Here is a 19,756-nt window from a genome sequence, read left to right as displayed (position 1 = left end):
CCGCGTGCCCCGGCCCAAGCTGCTGGGAGACAGCAGCTTGTCACACAGCAGACGCCACCACCACCGGAGGCCCTCTTCCCGTCAGACCCCGCAGCGCCCCCGGGGACTGAGACGGCCCTGAGCCAGGGCTGACGGGCTTGCTCCCCTTGCCAAAGACGGGTTTAGGCCTGGACACACGGTCGTGCCTGAAAAGGGGACAGAGGGGCTTCCAGGAAAGGCTTTCCTTTCAAACCGAGGGAGACGTGGGAAGGAAATCTGCTTTCTCCTTGTGGATGTGGTGGGAATCTGGATGTGATGCCTGGAACCGCTGCAGTCACCTTGCGGTCATGACGGGGGGGGGGGGCAGCAGTGACACGTGGACATGGCAGAGCAGAAACATGCAGAGTATCTGCGTCCTCTGCTGTTGAGACACTGAATTAACCAACCCCAGAGGGGCTTTGTTTCCATGTTTCTTGTTACAGCACATTATTAAACCTCCTCTTTATCTAAGTCACTTCTTATGTCCTGCAGCCAAATGCATTCTAACCGACACACCTGTGATCCCTCTGAGACACCATCGGGGATGCCTCCAGCTGCGGGAACGGCAGCCCCAGCTTTGAGCAGGACCCCTGAGCTGGGTCCCCGCTCTGCTGCCTAGTGAGTAACCTGACGAGTTACTTTGTCCCTCTGAGGCCTGGCTTTCTCTCCTGTGTCTCACTTGTAAGACGGGGATATTAAAGAATCTGCCCCCCAAGGCTATAAGGATTCCATGAGATGACATTCCTAAAAAGCCCAGACACTGCCTGGAGCTGTGCCCCACCTTCAGGGACAGGGCAGAAGGGGCGGGGTGCCCCTTCTGGCGCACAGGGTGGGTCCAGGGTCGTGGTGGGAATGGGGCTCCTCAGGACTCCCCCAGGCCCATCGCTACCCTCAGGACATGGAAGAAAGGGTGCTGCCGCCCCCGCCCCTGCTGCCAGGGTCAGGGAAGGCGGGCCGCCTGCCCTGCACGTGGCCCACACCGGACCCAGACCCAACAGGGCTGGCGGCTCCCACCCCCAGTCAAGGACTCTGCCAGCCCAGAAGAAGCGTTCCCGCTCCACAGAGCTGACACGGGAAGGTTTTGAGGGCAGCCTCCTGAAAACCAGAGTCCTCCTGTGTTTAGAAAATGCACACAAGGCAGCAGGTGCCAGCACGGGTGAGGAACTTGAGGTCATTTGCAATTTATTCTTAGTTCATTTCCAACAAGACTTTATTTGTAAGAAGAACAGAACTAAAAGGGCTTTTCCCCTTTGCTGCACCAAAACCCAACCTCTCCTTGTGGAGAAAAACGTGCGCCCGACACCCACAAATGTGGGCTTGACCTCAGCTCCAGACTCAAAACGGGAAAGGTTGTGAGGGCAGATTTAAAGTTTTTGGCCAAGGTGGACGAGAATGTAACAAGTATTTCTGTCACACCAGTGATACACTAGTGATGTGCTGGAGAGACAGACCTCCCTGTAGGTCATCCTTTGGAGAGGGAAGAAGAGGGAGGAACAATGAAGCTCAGAGCACCAGGAGCTCCGTACCAAGCAGAGCTCACTGCTGCTTCCTGTCTGAACTGTGATTAGCACTTGCTGACTTCGGGGCAAGTAACCTAATTACCAAGTAAACACAGACTGCTTTTCGGCACCTCGATTTCTCCGCCCTGTACCTCTTGCCTCTGCACTAGGATCCTACTGGGTAACCCGACGCTCAGTTGTAATCCACTTGTGGAGACCGCATATTCTAGCCGCTCGATCCGTCCACGCGTGCATGCATCCCTCCATCAGGCCTATATAGACCACTCGCAGTGCACCAGGCACCATGGGGGATGTTGTCCTCACATAATGTTACTGTTAAACTGCCCTACTCTACAGATGTGGACGCTGGGGCTTGGACGGCCAAGCAACTCGCCCAAGGTCACACTGTGAGTGGGACTTGACTCAACTGTCAGTGTTTGTCCCATGTCCACGTGTCCCCAGTCCCCCACGTCCCCTTAGCCACTGGCCCACGCCTGCCCCAGCCTATTCCAGGAAAACCTGAACATTTGAATTAAAGGCTTATCTGCACACTATAGCCCCTGTAACTGGTGGCAAACTACAAAAAAGCAGAGACAATATCTCCGTATTTGTCACACCCCAGGCTGTGTGGCCACGGCAGGCATTCAACCCCAATGTCAGTGACAAGCACGTCAGCCCTCCCAGCTCAGCAGGTGCTTTTTCTCACCCACTCTTAGTTTCTAAATGTACATTTACTCTTTCTTATAGAAAGAAGTCTTTTGCAAGCTCAGGAAACACTTCGTAGCTAAATACCTCCGTTCAGCCCATTCTGCATCTAATGATTTTCTCCAAGATCCACCTGGAAGATTAAAAACTACTCATTGTCTCCAATATTTACAAAACCAAAAGGCATATGCAGCCATTAAGCTATGATACTAAGATATGTTACTAAATCCATGTTTTCTTAGAGTTCATGGCTTCTTTTTTTTAAACAAATACCCTAAAACATAAATTCAAAGGACTGCTGTCTGAGAGCTGTGGCTCTAAAGGTATTATTATGGTAACAATGCAGACACCGCTCAAAATATTTTGGAATACCTTTTTACGAGTCTCACAAGAAAACCAGTTTTCTGTCTATGAACAGAGAAGTTGTGGTATATATACATACACAATGGAATATTTTACTCAGCCATAAAAAAACAAAATAATGCCATTTGCAGCAACATGGATGGACCTAGAGATTGTTATACTGAGAAGTTAAGTCAGACACAGAAAGACAAATATCATATGATATCACTTATATGTGGAATCTAAAAAAAAAAGGGGTACAAATGAACTTATTTACAAAACAGAAGTAGAGTCACGGATGTAGAAAACAAACTTATGATTACCAGGGGATAAGGCAGGGGAGGGATAAATTGGGAGATTGGGACTGACAAATACATGCTACTATATACCAAATTTGTATGGAAACACAAAAGACCCCAAAGAGCCAAAGCAATCTTGAGAAAGAAACATGGAGCTGGAGGAATCATGCTCCCTGACTTCAGACTATACTACAAAGCTACAGTAAACAAGACAGTATGGTACTGGCACAAAAACAGAAATATAGATCAATGATACAGGATAGAAAACCCAGAGATAAACCCACGCACCTATGGTCACCTAATCTATGACAAAGGAGGCAAGAATATACAATGGAGAAAAGACAGTCTCTTCAATAAGTGGTGCTGGGAAAACTGGACAGCTACACGTAAAAGAATGAAATTAGAATACTCCCTAACACCATACACAAAAATAAACTCAAAATGGATTAAAGACCTCAATATAACACCGGACACTGTAAAACTCTCAGAGGAAAACATAGGCAGAACACTCTTTGACATAAATCACAGCAAGATCTTTTTTGACCCACCTCCTAGAATAATGAAAATAAAAACAAAAATAAACAAATGGGACCTAATGAAACTTAAGAGCTTTTGCACAGCAAAGAAAACCATAAACGAGACAAAAAGACAACCCTCAGAATGGTAGAAAGTATTTGCAAATGAAGCAACTGACAAGGGATTCATCTCCAAAATATACAAACAGCTCATGCAGCTCAATATCAAAAAAACAAACAACTCAATCCAAAAATGGGCAGAAAACCTAAATAGACATTTCTCCAAAGAAGACATACAGACTGCCAACAAACACATGAAAGGACGCTCAACATCCCTAATCATTAGAGAAATGCAAATCAGAACTACAGTGAGGTATCACCTCACGCCAGTCAGAATGGCCATCATCAAAAAATATACAAACAGTAAATACTGGAGAGGGTGTGGAGAAAGTGAACCCTCTTGCACTGTCAGTGGGAATGTAAACTGATACAGCCACTATGGAGAACAGTATGGAGGTTCCTTAAAAAACTAAGAAAAAGAAAAAGAAAACTAAGAATAGAACCACCATACAACCCAGCAATCCCACTACTGGGCATATACCCTGAGAAAACCATAATTCAAAAAGACACATGTACCCCAATGTTCACTGCAGCACTATTTACAATAGCCAGGACATGGAAACAACCTAAGTGTCCATCAATGGATGAATGGATAAAGAAGATGTGGTACATATATACAATGGAATATTACTCAACCATAAAAAGGAACGAAATTGGGTCATCTGTAGAGATGTGGATGGACCTAGAGGCTGTCATACAGAGTGAAGTAAGTCAGAAAGAGAAAAACTAATATCATATATTAATGCATGTATGTGGAATCTAGAAAAATGGTACAGATGAACCTATCTACAGGGCAGGAATAGAGACACAGACGTAGAAAACAGACATGTGGACACAGAGTGGGGAAGGGGAGGGTGGGACAAATTGGGAGATTAGGATTGACATATATACACTACCATGTGTAAAACAGATAGCTAGTGGGAACCTGCTGTATGGCACAGGGAGCTCAGCTCGGTGCTCTGTGATAACCTACATGGGCGGGATGGGAGGGGAGGGAGGTTCAAGAGGGAGGAGATATATGTATACATATAGCTGATTCACTTCGCTGTACAGCAGAAAGTAACACAACACTGTAAAGCAACTATACCCCAATAAAAAAAAAAAAGATAACTAATAAGTACCTACTGTGTAGCACAGGGAACTCTACTTAATACTCTGTAATGGCCTATATGGGAGAAGAATCTAAAAATATTTTTAAAAGAGTAGATATATGTATAGCTGATTCACTTTGCTGTACACCTGTAACTAACACAACATTGTAAATCAACTCTACTCCAATAAAAATGAAAAAAAAAAAGAAAGAAAACCAGTTTTCAGAGAGTTTGAACATGGTTTCCACTAACTAGCTTTACATTATAAAGCTTGCTTAACTATCTTATTTACTAGATTTTGCTCCAAATAACTTTTGACTGTTTCCCAAAATCTAATCCACGTTCACAGGACAAAATGCTGCTGCCCATCCAAGACACGCAGATTCCAAGCGCAAGCTCTGCAGGAGGGTCGGCTGGGCGCATGTGCACGAGAGGCCCTCAGTACACGTCTCTGTGGGACGACGGGGCAGAGCGGGCTTGAACTGCAGACCCACATCTGTCACCCAGGCCACCTTCGGAAAGTCCCTTGCTTCCTGGGCCTCACTCTTCTCACCTGTGAAGCGAGGGGTCAGATTACAGGATCCGAGGTCTGTGCCTCTCTTTAAAGGAGCTACTTTAAAATGAGTGAGCAAGGGCAGGCTGTTGCACCCTCAGTGAGTCCTGGCTACGCCTGCACAGCGGGTCCAGGGAGCCCCCACAGCCCCTCGTCTGCCCCCAGCCAGCGACGCCCCTGAGGCACCTGGGGCGGCAGGACTTTCCTCTCATTAGAGGCAAGAGCTGTCATGCCCTCGGGCATCACAGGTATTGCAGGGAGGGAAGTGAGGGGCCCAGAGGAGGGCTGTGACCTTCAAATTCCCTTCAGGGACGCCTGCGGCTGGGAGGGTGGGGCAGATACACTTTTCTTTACAGCTCCCACCAAGTGCAGCAAAACCCCGGGACTTTATACACAGAACAAACACAGGTGGGGAACAGGCTGACCAGGGAGGGCCCTGGGGCACGAGGAACACACAGTGTCGAGGGTCTGTGTTTTCTCTCCCGCATGGGCCCCAACCCAGAAACACCCCTGGGGACAGACCCCCAAAGCTCCAGGAACGCTGCTCCCTGCAGCCCAGGGGCCAGGAAGGGCAGCCCCGAGAGACAGGAAACTTCTTGACAACTGCTCTGCTCCAGACAGACACCCCACCCAGGACAGCGAAGGCCCCGAGACTCTGTCCTCACCTGAGCCCCCAGAGAGGGTACAGGCATTGTCTACCAACACCGATTCATGATGGACCATGGCTGAAATGTAAAATGCAAACTGTAAACCTGTAGGGAAAACACAGGAGAAAAACTTCAAGGTCCAAGGCTGTTCACAGAGTCCTCAGACCTGACACCCGAGGCACAATCTGTAAAACTCATGCACTGAACTTTATCAAAATGAAGAAGCTTGCAGACCATGGAATATCTCTCGGCGCTAAAAGCACACAAACTGTCAGGCCATGAAAAGCCACGGAGGAACCTTACATGCAGTGACTAGAGAAAGAAGCTGGCCTGTAAAAGCTACACCCTGTATGAGCCCAGCTCTAGGACACTCTGCAAGAGGCAGAACTGCAGGCGCAGTAAAAAGATCAGTGGTTGCCACAGGCTTAGAGGGAGGGAGGGCTAGTGGAGCAGAGGATTTTTAGGGCAGTGAAGACACCAAGTATGAATCTGTAATGGTGGATACGTGTCAGCACACGTGTCCAAATCCGCAGACGCGCGGCCACAGGTCAGTGTGGGCTCGTCACTGTAGTAACTGCCCTGTCTGCCGGGGACTGTGTAGGGGGGGATGGGGAATCCCTGCACTTTCCCCTCAAATTTGCTGTGAACCTAAAACTGCTCTAAAAGATAAAGGTCTGTTGAAAAAAGAAAAACCTTAGCCCTGCAAATAAGAAGGGAGGCGACACCAGGACCTGCTTCCCCAACGGGACCAGGGGCTTGAGTGACAGAAGCGCACCCTCATCTAGGGCTGCTGTCCAGACCCCTGCTGTCTGGAGGGCGGGAGTGAGGCCCTGGTCCTGGGGCGTCCGGAGGATGGGCGTGTCTCGCGACCATCAGGGCGGAGGCAGAGATGAGCCCCCAGGCCGGGCCATGCGGCCTTGGCTGCGCTGAGGGCACCCAGCCTGCCAGGACCGAGCCGCAGGGTCTGACCAGGGGCCCGCTGAGCAAGCCTCCCTCCTCTCTGTGGCCACACTCGGAGCCCAGGAAGCCAGGGAAGGTAGGGCCACGGGTGAGGGAGTGGGGAGCCCGGGCCGCACCACCAGGCCCAACCCGCCTCTGCCCTGGTCCCAAGGGGCTCAGCCTGTACCCAGTGCTCTGTCCCCAGACAGCAAGCACATTCTGTGCTCCGGGCTCAGTGGGCATGGCTGCATGGAATGATTCTCCGGTCACCACCTGCTCCCGCATCTGCCTGTGCTCAGGCCTCCTCTGGTACGCTGTAAACCTTGGACTAGAAATTTCTGAAAATACACTGTGTCCTTGAAGCCCGTTCTCTCCCTTCAAAGAAGTGCTCCTGTGGGCAAGTGCCCCCAGGCCTGCACCTTGAGTGGGTGACACCGGGCCCCCTTCCTCCCGCTCTGCCGTCCCTGCACCTCAGGAGAAGCTGCTTCTTTCCACAGCCAGTGAAAGGAACTAGAACCCAGAGGTGCACGCACACAGACCCAAACAGGGAGGCTCTGCCTTGGCCCTCATCGGGGTCCAGGACCCCATGGAACCTCCGCCCCAGGCCTCCCCTGGGCTCCGCTATCGATTATAAATGGCAGAGAGCCTCCAATTTAATTGCAAAAGGTAATGATGCAGTGAGCATAAGATTAGATTCTCCGCAGACGGCAATATCCTCAAACAATAAGAAAAAAAATAGAGGAGCCGGGTATGAAGACGGTCGAAATCGATAGGAAGGTTTCAGTATTAAATACTCCAGCCGAGGGTCGCAAAGTGGTATCGACAGAACTGCTGACAGCAGATAAAAAAGGGGGAGAGAAAACGAAATTGGTCTCTGCAGAAAATAAGTTACAGATTAATCACCCCACCATAAAATCATTTTGAGATGACTGAGGGTCTGAAGAGGTGTTCACGCTTTGATGACAGGACGGGGCCCGCAAAGTCGGGGCCCTGGGAGCCACTGAATCCTAACGCCACCGGCTCCCCTTGGTGCCTCCTGCTGGGCGGGGCGGCAGCCGCTCAGCCAGCCCCCGAGCATCCTCTGGACCAGGCCCAGGCTCCCAGCCCCGAGCCTGCCTCGAGCCCCGGCATTTTCATAGGAAAGCACTGTCCCCCTTTCTGTCCTCAAGTGCAGTCTGGAGGAACACCCCACCGAGAGGTAGGCTGGAGTCAGGGGATGGGAGGGGCCCCTGGACTCCGGCCCAGATGGCCTCGCAAGTCCCCCTGGAAGGTGGGGGACTGTGCAAGTGTCTGCCCAGACCTGTGGGGGCCCCAAGGACAATTGGAGGCAGCCAGTTTCCTTCGAGTTTCCTGCTCGAGCTTGAAAGTCTGGGTGAAATTTGTGTTCTACTCCATGATACAGAGATGTGTCTTTTTTTTTTTTAATTTTAATAAAAATAGTGATTTCTTTCCTGAAGTATTATACTCTTAAGTTCACATTGAAGCCTGGGAGACACCCTTCTGACAATGCAGCTTTAAGACTCACACAGGACATCCCATACTGTGAAGGGTCTGCCTTCTGGGTCATGTATCGACAGTGATAAATCATCACTCACGCATCTCTTCACCCAGAGGGTGAAGACAGGCTTTACGAACACTGTGGGTACCACGAGGGGAAAGGGCTGACCACGCATCCCGGGAACAAGTGGATAAGGTGAGATGCAAGCTCACTGAAGAAACCTGTCCAAGAGACGCCGTTCATGAACCCGTGGCAGTTGGGCCGCAGGCCCAACTGAGTGGGTGGCATTAGAAGCTTTCATTTCAAATGTCTTGGTCTTCTCTCTAAAGTTGTCGCTTTGACATGCAAATGCAATGAAATTATGAATGCATGTAAAAAACACATTTTATAAGAGGAAACTTTAAGGGATCATGTATGAAAATATACCAATTGGCAGAGCATTTACTCTATGAAGGACAAAGCATTCAAAGTGATGAATATTTGAAAGCCAAACTGGTTCCCAAGAAGGTTGCTGCTAAATATTAAACAGGTCTGGGAACGAACAGGCCTGTTGAGAGAGACGTAACCTTCTGGTTGGGAACTTGCAGAGACAGCTACTCTCGGCCTCGGTGGCAGGATCTGAGGGTGACAGGACGGGTGGGAACGGGATGGAGAGACAGCCTGTGTGCAGGCAAGGGCTCCAGCGCCCCCGTGGACAGATGGCTGACGTGCCTGACGGCTACACCCTCAGGACCATGCACACACGTGAATGAAAGGAAGGCAGGCTGAAAGGTCACTGGGTCACAGTCAACCATTATTTTCACAACCAGGAAATTTGCCTACATGACTGCTCCTACCTGAAAGGTGATTTTAACCAAATACACATTGAAAATCCATTCGTTAAAAAGACTTATACTTGAAACAGAAGACTATAATTTTGGATATCCTGCTAACTCTTTTGGACAAATTATGGCCAAAGGGGGGAGTTTTGTCAACATCCAGGGTTCTGTGTCCTATTTGTACATGGCCCTGAGGCCTGAATCCCAAACAGCTTTTGCCTGAAAGAGAAAATCACTCAATTCTTTGACTGATGATTCAGTCTGTTCATTAATTATGTCACAATGTCAAAATTCTAAACATATATGATCAAGAAGTGTATTCTGAATTTGGCTGAAAGGTCAAATTAAAAAAATACAAAAACCCAAAACTGTGTAATTCCTGTTACTTACCACAGCCTGGCTGGAGCTTTCCTGCAAATCCCACAGCAGGATGTGGTTGTCAGCCAACGAGATGACTCTCTTCCCGTCTCCCGCGGGCTCCCACGCGACACTGAGGAAGGAGGGGGTCAAGCATTACATGATGTGTGAGAGTCCCACCTGAGGCCAAAAGCTCTTACACATGGCCCTCAGCAAAGCCTCTGCCCGGCCCTTTGTCACCAGCAGTGTTGTCAACAGCTCTGCAATGACATGGTGCAGTACCAGGCTCCCACTCTGCTGTGGCCTGAATGTCTGTATCCTTTCCCAAAGTCACCTGGTGTTGGGGGGGTGGTCTGGGAAGTGATTAGGGTTCAGTGAGGTCAGGAGGGTGGGGCCCCATGATGGGATTAGTGCCCAGTACAGATTGACACCAGAGTTTCCTGAGCTCTGTCTCTCTATATATGTATATCTCTGTCTCTCCCTGTCTATTTCTCTGTCTCTCTCCCTATATATCTCTGTCTTTGTTTCTATATCTCTGTCTCTCTCTTGCTACCATGTGAACACACAGTGGGAAAGTGGCCATCTGCAAATCAAGAACAGAGCCCTCACCTGCACCATGATCTCAGACCTCCAGCCCCCAGAATTGTGAGAAATCAACATTTCTGTCGTGTAAGCCCCCAGCTGTGGTGTTTCGCCATGGCAGCTGGAGCTGAGACACTGCTGACAGGTTCTCCCAGAGCCCGAGGCATGGAGAGCTGACCAATTCTGGCCACAGAGACACAAGGGGGCCTGCTGGGCGCTGGGTCTGAAGAGGCACAGGTGGACAGTGTGATTTTGGAGAGGATGCCCACGTCTTTCGCTGCCACCACCTGGGAGGGCAGAGCTGAGAGCAGTGTGGGGCGGGAGGTGGGGAGGTCACAGCCCTCAAGTACCCATGAGGCCTGAGATGTCAGATAACAGCTTTCTGTTTCAGCCTATGTGAGCCACAGTGCCCTGTTACCTGCAGCCAAAACCTTCTTAACTGATACATATTTGAATAACAAAAGACAAAAATCACATCATCTCTATGATAAAACCATGAAGAGATCAAAAATTTTTCAGTTTGATCACAAGCGTGAATTTCTGTCTTCCCTGATGAAATTCTTAAGTGCTTATAAAGAAGAGAATTTCATTTCACGTCCTCCAACACGTGAGTATTGAAGACATCGATAGAGACCCTCACAATTTCTCTTTCACACAGAATACAATACTGATTGATTGGGTGCCCCTCCCTAATACCATTCTTCAAGACTGTCAATGAGCTATTATTACTTTTATCACAACAATAATGTATTTCAAAACTACAATTTCTTTCTCATTTATAGTTTAAAAAGCTCTCACAGTACATAGCTGTGTACAGTACAAAGCTCTCACAGTACATCACTCCTGTATTGAAGAGCTTACTGTATCTTTTCAAATAATAACAAAGAAAAACGCACAATATCTAGTAAACAAGAAACACCATAGCTGGAAGAGACACCAAGAAATCTGGTACTGAAATCTGTGGCTCCTATTTTGTTAAGATAATGGCAATTCTAATTTTGAAGACACATCTTTGCAGCAAGTTGACTGAACTTCTCTTGGTAGCCTGTTTTCATGGGGACACTTATGTAGAGTTCAGACAACTGACCATGAACACCAAGGAAAAATGCAAAACAGTGAGAGAGGGAAGAAAAGGGCCACCCACGGCCCTGTCCTGGTAGAAGGTCACCCGCAGCCCTGTCCTGGTAGAAGGTCACCCACAGCCCTGTCCTGGTAGAGGGTCACCCACGGCCCTGTCCTGGTAGAGGGTCACCCACGGCCCTGTCCTGGTAGAGGGTCACCCACGGCCCTGTCCTGGTAGAGGGTCACCCACGGCCCTGTCCCAGTAGATGGGCAGGTGACAGCTGAGAAGGCCCAGCTTGCACACCTCTTCCCAAGCTCTGCCCAGCAATAAAGACGTCTGACTCGGGAGAAGACAGCCCCACCCCAGGGGAGGGGGCCATCCCACAGCCACAAGGCCACGTGCTCCGTAAAAGTCTAAAACGTCAGAGTTTAGCTGGCCTCAGGTACCAGGCCTGAGGAACTGGAATCGTCATAAAAATAGCTTTTTCTTTCATAAAATGAGAATTAAGAATTTCAGCAAAGTAATCCTTGGGCAGTTTAAGTAGGTGTACGTTTTCCACTAGTAACTTAGAACATCTTAAGGCTGACACACAAGTCAAAACTTCTCCTTGGGAAATGTGTATCAAAAAAGGAAAAAGGGAAAATCTTTGAGACCATCTACCTATTACTTCTCTCTTCAAAGACCTATAAGCAGACTAAGCATCACGATGACTTTAAAAGATGGTTCCAACAGGGCGTTACGGTGGCATCACTCCAGCCGTTACCAGTCTGAAGGTCAGGAGCTACCACCATGCGCACATCAGCAGTTCGCTTTTAGTTACAGAGGACGTTTCATCAGAAGTATGCTTTGAAAACACGCACACACACGCGCGCACACACACACATACACGGACACGCACGCACACACGCACACACACCGAGCAACAAAACCTCTCCATGACTTCTGGAGGTACCTGGCAGGAGGGAAGGCTCTTAAGGCCCCGGCCATAGACCCACCTAATTTTTGAAAGCACCTGATAATAACAGAAAACTCTAGGTGCTCCTGGAACTAAAATTCTCTGAATAAGGCTCAAAATGGACTTGTTTCAACTCCAAGTGATGAGAAATCTTAAGTAAAGATTTGTTGCATTTATTATAAAGTAAAAATTGTAAAGGCTTATAATACACATGAACAAAATTACCAGAGGCAAGCCAGAGCCCTTCCCTTTGAGCAATCACTCCGAGCTATTAATCTGGGCCCCAGCAGACGCGGCTCCATCGGCGCTCGGTCCGGATGTGGAGAAGGACCTCGATGAGACAGAAGTGTCTGGGCACAGCCCTTGTCTGACCCACACCGTCCCAGCCCCGCCGGAAAGCTGAAGTCTTACTGCAGGCCTTCCTTCCAGCGGAACTTCCCGGGAGGACGTGTGGGGAGAAAGGGCGCTGTCTGCCTAGAGAGCCCTGGGTCCCGGGGCTAGGGTTCCAGCAGCACGACGGGCAGCTCCCAGGGCAGGGTGCCGGCGCTCTCCTCTCCGTCCGCTGCACCACAGCCCACAAGCGGAGTCCCCTTCCCTTCCTCAACTCACAGACGAGGGGACAGACTTGGGAGGCTGAGTGGCCTGCCCCAAATGCAGTGGCTGTGAAAGGCAGGGCTGAGCCTCCAGCCAAGGGCTGACTCCAGAACCATAGGTCACGACCAGGCCTGAGAGCTCATTGTTTTTAAGCTCCTTAGCTTCAATATCACCATTAGGCAAAGAGACGAAGGAACACTGCCTGACGCCTCGAGTTAAAGCAGCTAATCATACTGACTTACTGTGTTGACACACTTGGGAAAAACAAAGCAGATAATCACTGTTTCCTTATGGTGCCTTGGTCCCCGTGACACACGCATCTTTACCAAGACACATGCAAACGCATCTGAGAAGTGGTTCCATGCAGCAACCCCCAAGAGTGTCCACAGGAAGAACCTTCCAGAAAGGTAAAGTGATGACTTGTTAACCCAAAGAAACATCTCACTTTTCAGAATTAAGGATTTTGAAAGACTAAACACACTCAGACAAAACATACACACAACTGAAAACACAGACGGCATCTAAGGTAGATGACCCAGAACAGTGAGGGGCAGCGGGGCAGCTCAGAGTCTGAGGCGAGCCTGCTGGAGTTGGAGTCCCAGCTCTGGGTGCCGTAATCTCTCAGTGCTTTGATTTCCTCATCTGTCCAGTGGGGGTAACAGGAGTGTAAAAGTAGTCAACAGTACTGGTTTGTGAAGATCAGGGTGATATTTAGAACAGTGCCTGCACACAGTAGGTGTTGAATAAGTCCTAGATATATATTATCAGATGCAGTTAGAGCTGAGCCTCTTAAATTGAGGACCGCACTGCCCTCCAGGGGTATTTGGGGGGGGGCACTTTTGGGTTTTCATGATGACTGGGAGGGCCAGGGCTGCTGGATGTCCCCTAATATGCCAACAGCCTTCCACAACAAAGACTGTCCACCCCAAATGTAACAGCTTCCCTTCGAAAAACCATAAAGCTTACTTTGAAATTTGCCTTGAACATTAAAATTATCACCCTTACATGCACCAAAAATAATTCCATGGAGATTTATTTTAAGGGAAAAAAATCCTCGAGCGAGAGCGTTCAGAAACTCCGCTCTTCACCTGCTCTGAAAGGGGCCCAAACTTAATGGTGTTTCCCTGTGCGCTCTTCACTGCCAGCAGCTGGGGTCCTGAATCACCAGCCCCGCTCTCTCCAGCACCCGGGCTTTCCTCTGGTGGTCTTAACCCAAAAGTGGGCCAGGCATCCTGATTCCCCCTCGGGGCCTGAGAACCTTCCAGGGTCTGGAGTTACCGGCCCAGGAACCAGTGACTAGGCTCAAGAGCCCAGTGCCCAGGCCCTGCACCAAGGGCTTCTGCTTGGCACTGTGTTAAGGTTAATACATGAAATGGGAAGCCTTCCCCATATTCTCATTCTCTTTGTCTCTCAGCATCTTAGCCCGAACTTTGGCTCCCCTCAGGGACGGCGTAGGTCCCTGCACTGCCGGGCAAGTGTCAGCCCCCCTCCAGCCCCCGGTCAGCTGTGCTCCAGGCACCCGAGCTGCTCCCCACGGAGCCCTGGCTGCAGTGAGGCAGAAAACAGGTAAACCCCAGAGCCGGGACTCGGATCCAAGCTTCAAAATAAGCGGACAAAGGGGAAGGGGGGGATGAGTGAGAAAGATGCCCAAGTCTGTTCCAAAGCTCGTCTCACTCGTTCTGAGTCACAGACATGCGCACGCACAACACAGGCACATACATGCAGGCACAAACACAGACACACAGACACACACACACACACACACACACACACACACACACACAAGAGCGCTGGGCAAGCTGGAGTTAAGGCCTTTTTGGAACTAATGCAACATCTGCCCCTGAGCTGGGCCGTTCATGCTCAGCCCCGGTGTTCTGAGGAAGGCAGATCCACACGGAAGAATCTCCAGGAATTAAGGCGCGCCTCTGAACATCTGCCATTTACTTCTGAGGGGATTTAAGTGTGTAATCTCTGACTTACGTGCAGTTGAAAGGAAAGGGTGCATGTCTGCCTTTTCCCTGCTACAGGAGTTAACCTTGCCGTATTTACTTGGATGACCAGAGATGTCCAAAGTAGAAAAGGAGAGGAAAAAAGAGGTACTTCAGAAAACTTATATGAGTTATGTCACTAACAGTTTGTTAACTGCCCTTGAAAAAGACTAGATTAAGCAGAAAGCCACCAACCATCCTGGGATGGTGAGAAAGCCCATGGATTTTCTCTCCTGGGATCCGTCTAAACCAGGCGTGAGGATTCCGGGGGAGCATGGAAGGAGAGGTAAACACACCGTTTCCAGGTATGGGACACGCTCCAGAGTCTCACTGCTGCCGCACCACCAGCTCCCACCACAGAGCCCGGAGAGGTGCTCTAAAAACACGAGAAGGGGGCCCAGCACCCGGCACGTCTGGTGGAGGCTCTGATCGGGACGTGCGTCTGCCAACCCCAATGTTAAGGGTGAGTTTGGGCAGCTCACATTAAGAATGCTAAGAAAAAACAGACAAAACCCCACACGTACACTAAGAGGGGGGTGACTGAAAGATGCATCAAGCATAAGCAGGACTGAGGATCAACCCGTAAAACTAAGTGCACTTTCCAGGCCACCGAGCAGGGTGATGGTGGGTCCCGATCGGTGGACAGTCCCGCACGATTACCACCGGCAAGATGCGCCCAGACCCTCGCCTCCCGCCTTGTCAGCCTCACCCTGGCTTCCCAGCTCTTAGTTTCTCTCACCTCATTCCTTTCATATATTTGCCTTTTGTCCTATAAGTTCTGCTCCCGTGGAAGCTGCAACAAACCAATTCTGTGTGTTCTTCTCCAGGTGGGATCAACCCAGGACAGTCAACACAGCCACAGGATCGGGATCCCTCCTAAGGAAGAGGGTCCCCAAGGTGCACATAGCACTGTCGCCAAATGAGACGCCATGTATCACATGGGTCCTAACTGCTGAGCAAAGCTGCTATTTATTGTCTACCCAGGGCGACACACCCGAAAGTAAGTGTGGTGAGTTTACAGGGAGCAACCCCTATGACCACGAGTGTTTGGAACAGTGGAGTATGCAAAGTGCAAAAACAAAAAGGAAATTCTATTGTGTCACGGCTCATCACCATGAAACCAGTGCTATAAACATAAGAAAATAACCCAGAATTTCTGCCATACTTGCTACTCCAAACTAAGTTTATTTCTTTGTTCATAAAAATCATCCACGTTTCTGCTTCATCACACTCTACCCGTGAATGTGAGTGGACATAAAATTATATTAACAAGTCCTGAACAAAGTAGCATACACCTAATATATGTACTCTAGCTATATCCCTTCGTAATCACTGAGAGAAAAACACAAGAAAAGGGCCATTTCTGCAAATAAACCCAAATTAAAAACAAATCTAAACTTCTCTCAGGCAGTTAACAAGGACCTAATGGCAGGAACAATGGTTCTCATCTGGCAGGTTTCATGCTGATCAAACAAAACACACACTTCTCTTCTTCAGATAAGTGACTCCAAAATGAATGATTCACACTCTGGATTTTGGCACCTGGGGTGAGGACACTCAAAGGACACTGAGAAACTCTCAAAACAACCTCAATATAAAATTAATTTTAATTCACGTAACTGACATATCCTACCTATTCCCTGCAGCCTCTTCGGGTGGGAAGTGGGGCCGTCAGGGCAGCATAACGGCCAGGAGGACAGAAACCACCCCGACACGACAGGCAGGAGACGGCTGCATGTGCCGCGGAACCAAAGAGCCAGCACACGAGGGGCTGGGCCAAGACCGCTAGTTCCCGGGGCATTCCGAAACCCACAGTCACTACTTTACTGAAAAAGGGAAAACCCCAAGGCAGAAGCGAATCTATTAAGTCATTGGTGATTCTATCAGTGGTTACCAGTCAAATTTTGAAAACCCTTTACAAAAAGAATGTAAAACATTATTTCCCCAGTTTATACATCTCTCTCTTAAAATACACAGCTGTGGCAATCTGATTAATTTCTTCCTGCTCAAAAGTCAAAAGATCACAGAACACAAGATAGCTTTTCATAAATGCTACAAGGATTAAAAAAAAGGTCACTTTAAGAGTTACACCATTAAGTCAGGCAGCCCGCTTTGATTGAGTCTGTGGATGCAAGGTTTCCCGTGGCCGAGACACACGGATACTTGTAGTGAAAGAATCATGCTTATGCACTGCCGGGTACCCCTTTCTGACAACACACCACTGTGGAACTTTGGGCACTGGGTGACTTAGTTATCCAAAGTCTGTGTTTCTTCTGACACTGCTCACCTGCACACACACACTTACATCAGCCATGAGCATGGCTCAACAGAAACACGCCCTCCCACTAAGAATCCAGCCATGGACAGTGTGTGGGCAAAAAGACCTGCACTCCTCAGAAGCCTCCCTGGGCGGGACACGTCTGAGGCCCAGCGCCTATCACAACGCAGGGCGGATGCACACAGCTGCACTGGCCCTCCTGGGGCGAGGCTCCTGTCCTGTCCTTCTGCCCCAAAGAGGGCTGAGGGGCAGAGCCAGGGGGCAGTGCAGGGCCCTCAACCCTGGAACAGCTGACTCTCACCAGCCCTGAAGTCCAAGTTCACACAGGCCCACTGCGGCCGCTCACTGCAGACTCCACCCAAGGCAGGGAAAAGAGGGCAAGTGCAGGGCAGGGTGGGCGCCGTGTGGCTTAGCGGCACGTCCAGGAAGCTCAAGCCTTCTGCTCCTGGGTCTCACCAGCAAGTTCTGGGTTGGCTCGGAGCCGTGACACATTTTGACGTGAAACACCTCCCGAACCCCAAGCAGCAGCCCTGGCTGTCCCTGCTCTCCCCCTCCTCCCACACCCCGTTTCTCAAACAGCAGAAGAAAAATCGACTACAGTTTAAAATTCTCCAGGCAGAGTTAGTGGTCCTTCAGGTTTACATTTTTTAATTATTTAAACCTCAAGTTTAAATAATCACAAACAGAACTTCAAAAAATACATTCTCCTAAACTATCCCACTGGATACAATGGTATATGTCTGCCCAGCGTGTTCCGGGAAAGACCCTTTGGGTTCACGAGAGAACCAACTGAAACACACTTTGAACCCTAGTATTTAATGGAAACTTGAACTACGATCTCAGAAAGAATATGAATTTATCCTGTAATATAAATAATTATTTATACTCTGCACCGTACGTTCAGATTTTCGTATTTTGACTCTTCCTAGATAAGCTGTATCTGTACAGTGCATTTTACTATTTTTTCCTCATCACCCGCTTCCTAATACTTAGCTTCAATGACCCTCACAAGGCGCCAGGGTGGCTCTGACGACCATCCCCATTTGACAAAAGAGACTTTAGCCAAAGTGAGAGAGGAAGACATCTTTATATTGTCCTGTAAAACCACAGACTGTTCTTTTCCTACAACATAAGGGATGCGAGGCCTCATTCCAGGCTTCTCTTAAAGCTAGCGGACCACTTTAGCGGTGAGCCAGTAACCAGGGAAGCAACTTCAGGGCTCCAGCTTAAAAACCTTACACCTAAGTACATCTAGGTTGGATGAAACCAGAAAGCACAAACCTGGACCTTATAAAATCTGATAACTCTTCTGTGATGACACTGTCATAATCACAGAGACCTTTCCACCATCACTGGCAGCAGAATCATACCGTAGGATCTCTGAAAATTTCAAACATCTTTTTTTATGTATCCTCAGAGACAACTTTGAAAAGATATTAAGGATAACTTTGAATTTACTCTTTGTAACATTCACCCAAGTCAACTTACACTGTTCTATACACTGAAGTGAAAAGAAGAAACACAAAATCAGAGAGGAGGTCAAATCCTTTCTTCTGGCCAAACCACCTCAAGTATTTGGAGACCTGCACAAGTTTCTTTTCTTCTCTTTCCTCTCTAAGCTCAACACCAAAGCTTACGGCCCTTTTTCCTTCTTCTAATAAGAACAGTAACATGCACACCCGCTTCCCAGAAATTCCTGACCCTCTCAGCCGGCCTGGCATTCCAGTGTGATATTTACCTCCATCTGCACTGCAGAGGTATCTTCTCCCCAGAAAGCAGAGGTCAGCGGTCACTGTGCAAGTGCCACGGGCATCTGCAAGGACATCAGAGAAAGACCCGGCACGTCCCCCGTAGTGAGGCTAACCCAGCCCGTCGCGGGCCCTCCACAACCTGGGGGGGGTCAGGGTGTGTGAGCAGGGGCTGCAGCTGACCGCCACTAATTTCGCTTCCATCCCCCAAAGCTGCCGGTTTCCGATTTTAGTGGTTTCTCCCTTAAGGAGACTCTCACCGTCCGTGAAACACTGCAATCTGTATGACTGCTCCCGACGCACCACTTGGGAAATGGTGCGTGTTTCCATTATCTTGACTTTGCTTCCACTCTCCAGCAGGACGCATTAATCCACAGCCAAGGTGCGTAACTCCTCAGCAGCTGGAGAGCCTCTTCACCATCAGAAGGAGACGGAGAGCCACAAAATTACCCTGTGGTGGCTAATCAGCCCTCGGGCCAATCTCGACGGTGATACAGCCCCTACCTCATGGGGAGCCAGCGCCAGAGAACTGTCACCTCCTTCCTGCTCTTACCTGCCGCGTCCCCAAACACCTCGCCTTCATCGGGGCTCCAAAAGACACCAGAGTACACAGGAGACAGGGGTGTAATGCCAGGAGGCCCTAGAGAGTTCGGTGGGTCTGCAGCCCCCCACGTGCCCAGCTCAGTGCCCATGTAGACACCGCACGTGCTGATAAAACGCATCACCCGTCAGTGTCAGCACTGACCCTGGGAGACCCCTAACTCCAGAGAAGAACGAGCACACAGCACACGAAGGGGGAGTGTCAGCAGCCCTTCCTCACCTACCCCCGAAAAGGGAAAGAGTGTCAACTACACGTGTGACACTAGGACGAACTCTCACCTCAGTGTCTTTAACATAACAAGGTAAAATTTTATTAATTTTACTTATCTACATCCCATATCCTTCCAAAAGGATTTAAGGCAGCTAATATACATAACCTGGAGTATGACGGGATGAGATACCCTGAAAATGGTGAAAAGACCACAGTTCGGTAAAAGCATCCTCATGGCTCAGTCCAAGCCCTGCAGGCAGCCCGCCACCAGCTGAACTGACTTCACCCAGGAGGACCTCACGTGAGTGGCGTGGTCACGGCCGTGTGTCTGTTGAG

General features: G+C 49.3%; 1 protein-coding gene across 4 annotated transcripts in view; it reads right to left on the bottom strand.

The window, feature by feature from the left end:
* EIPR1 (EARP complex and GARP complex interacting protein 1) overlaps positions 1–19,756 on the bottom strand; it is an 89,219-nt gene that overhangs the window by 12,203 nt on the left and 57,260 nt on the right. For all 4 annotated transcript variants that reach the window (XM_029232044.1, XM_029232048.1, XM_029232045.1 and 1 more), the window contains one exon: positions 9,435–9,534. In XM_029232044.1, coding sequence (XP_029087877.1) covers positions 9,435–9,534 — 100 coding nt within the window. The remainder of the gene's footprint in view (positions 1–9,434; positions 9,535–19,756) is intronic.

The sequence above is a fragment of the Monodon monoceros genome, unplaced genomic scaffold (genome assembly GCF_005190385.1).
Source record: "Monodon monoceros isolate NGI ecotype Baffin Bay Population unplaced genomic scaffold, NGI_Narwhal_1 Super_Scaffold_19, whole genome shotgun sequence".
Taxonomy (NCBI): Eukaryota; Metazoa; Chordata; class Mammalia; order Artiodactyla; family Monodontidae; genus Monodon; species Monodon monoceros.
The sequence above is the reverse complement of the archived record's forward strand: the minus strand, read 5'-3'. Positions and strand labels throughout refer to the sequence as shown.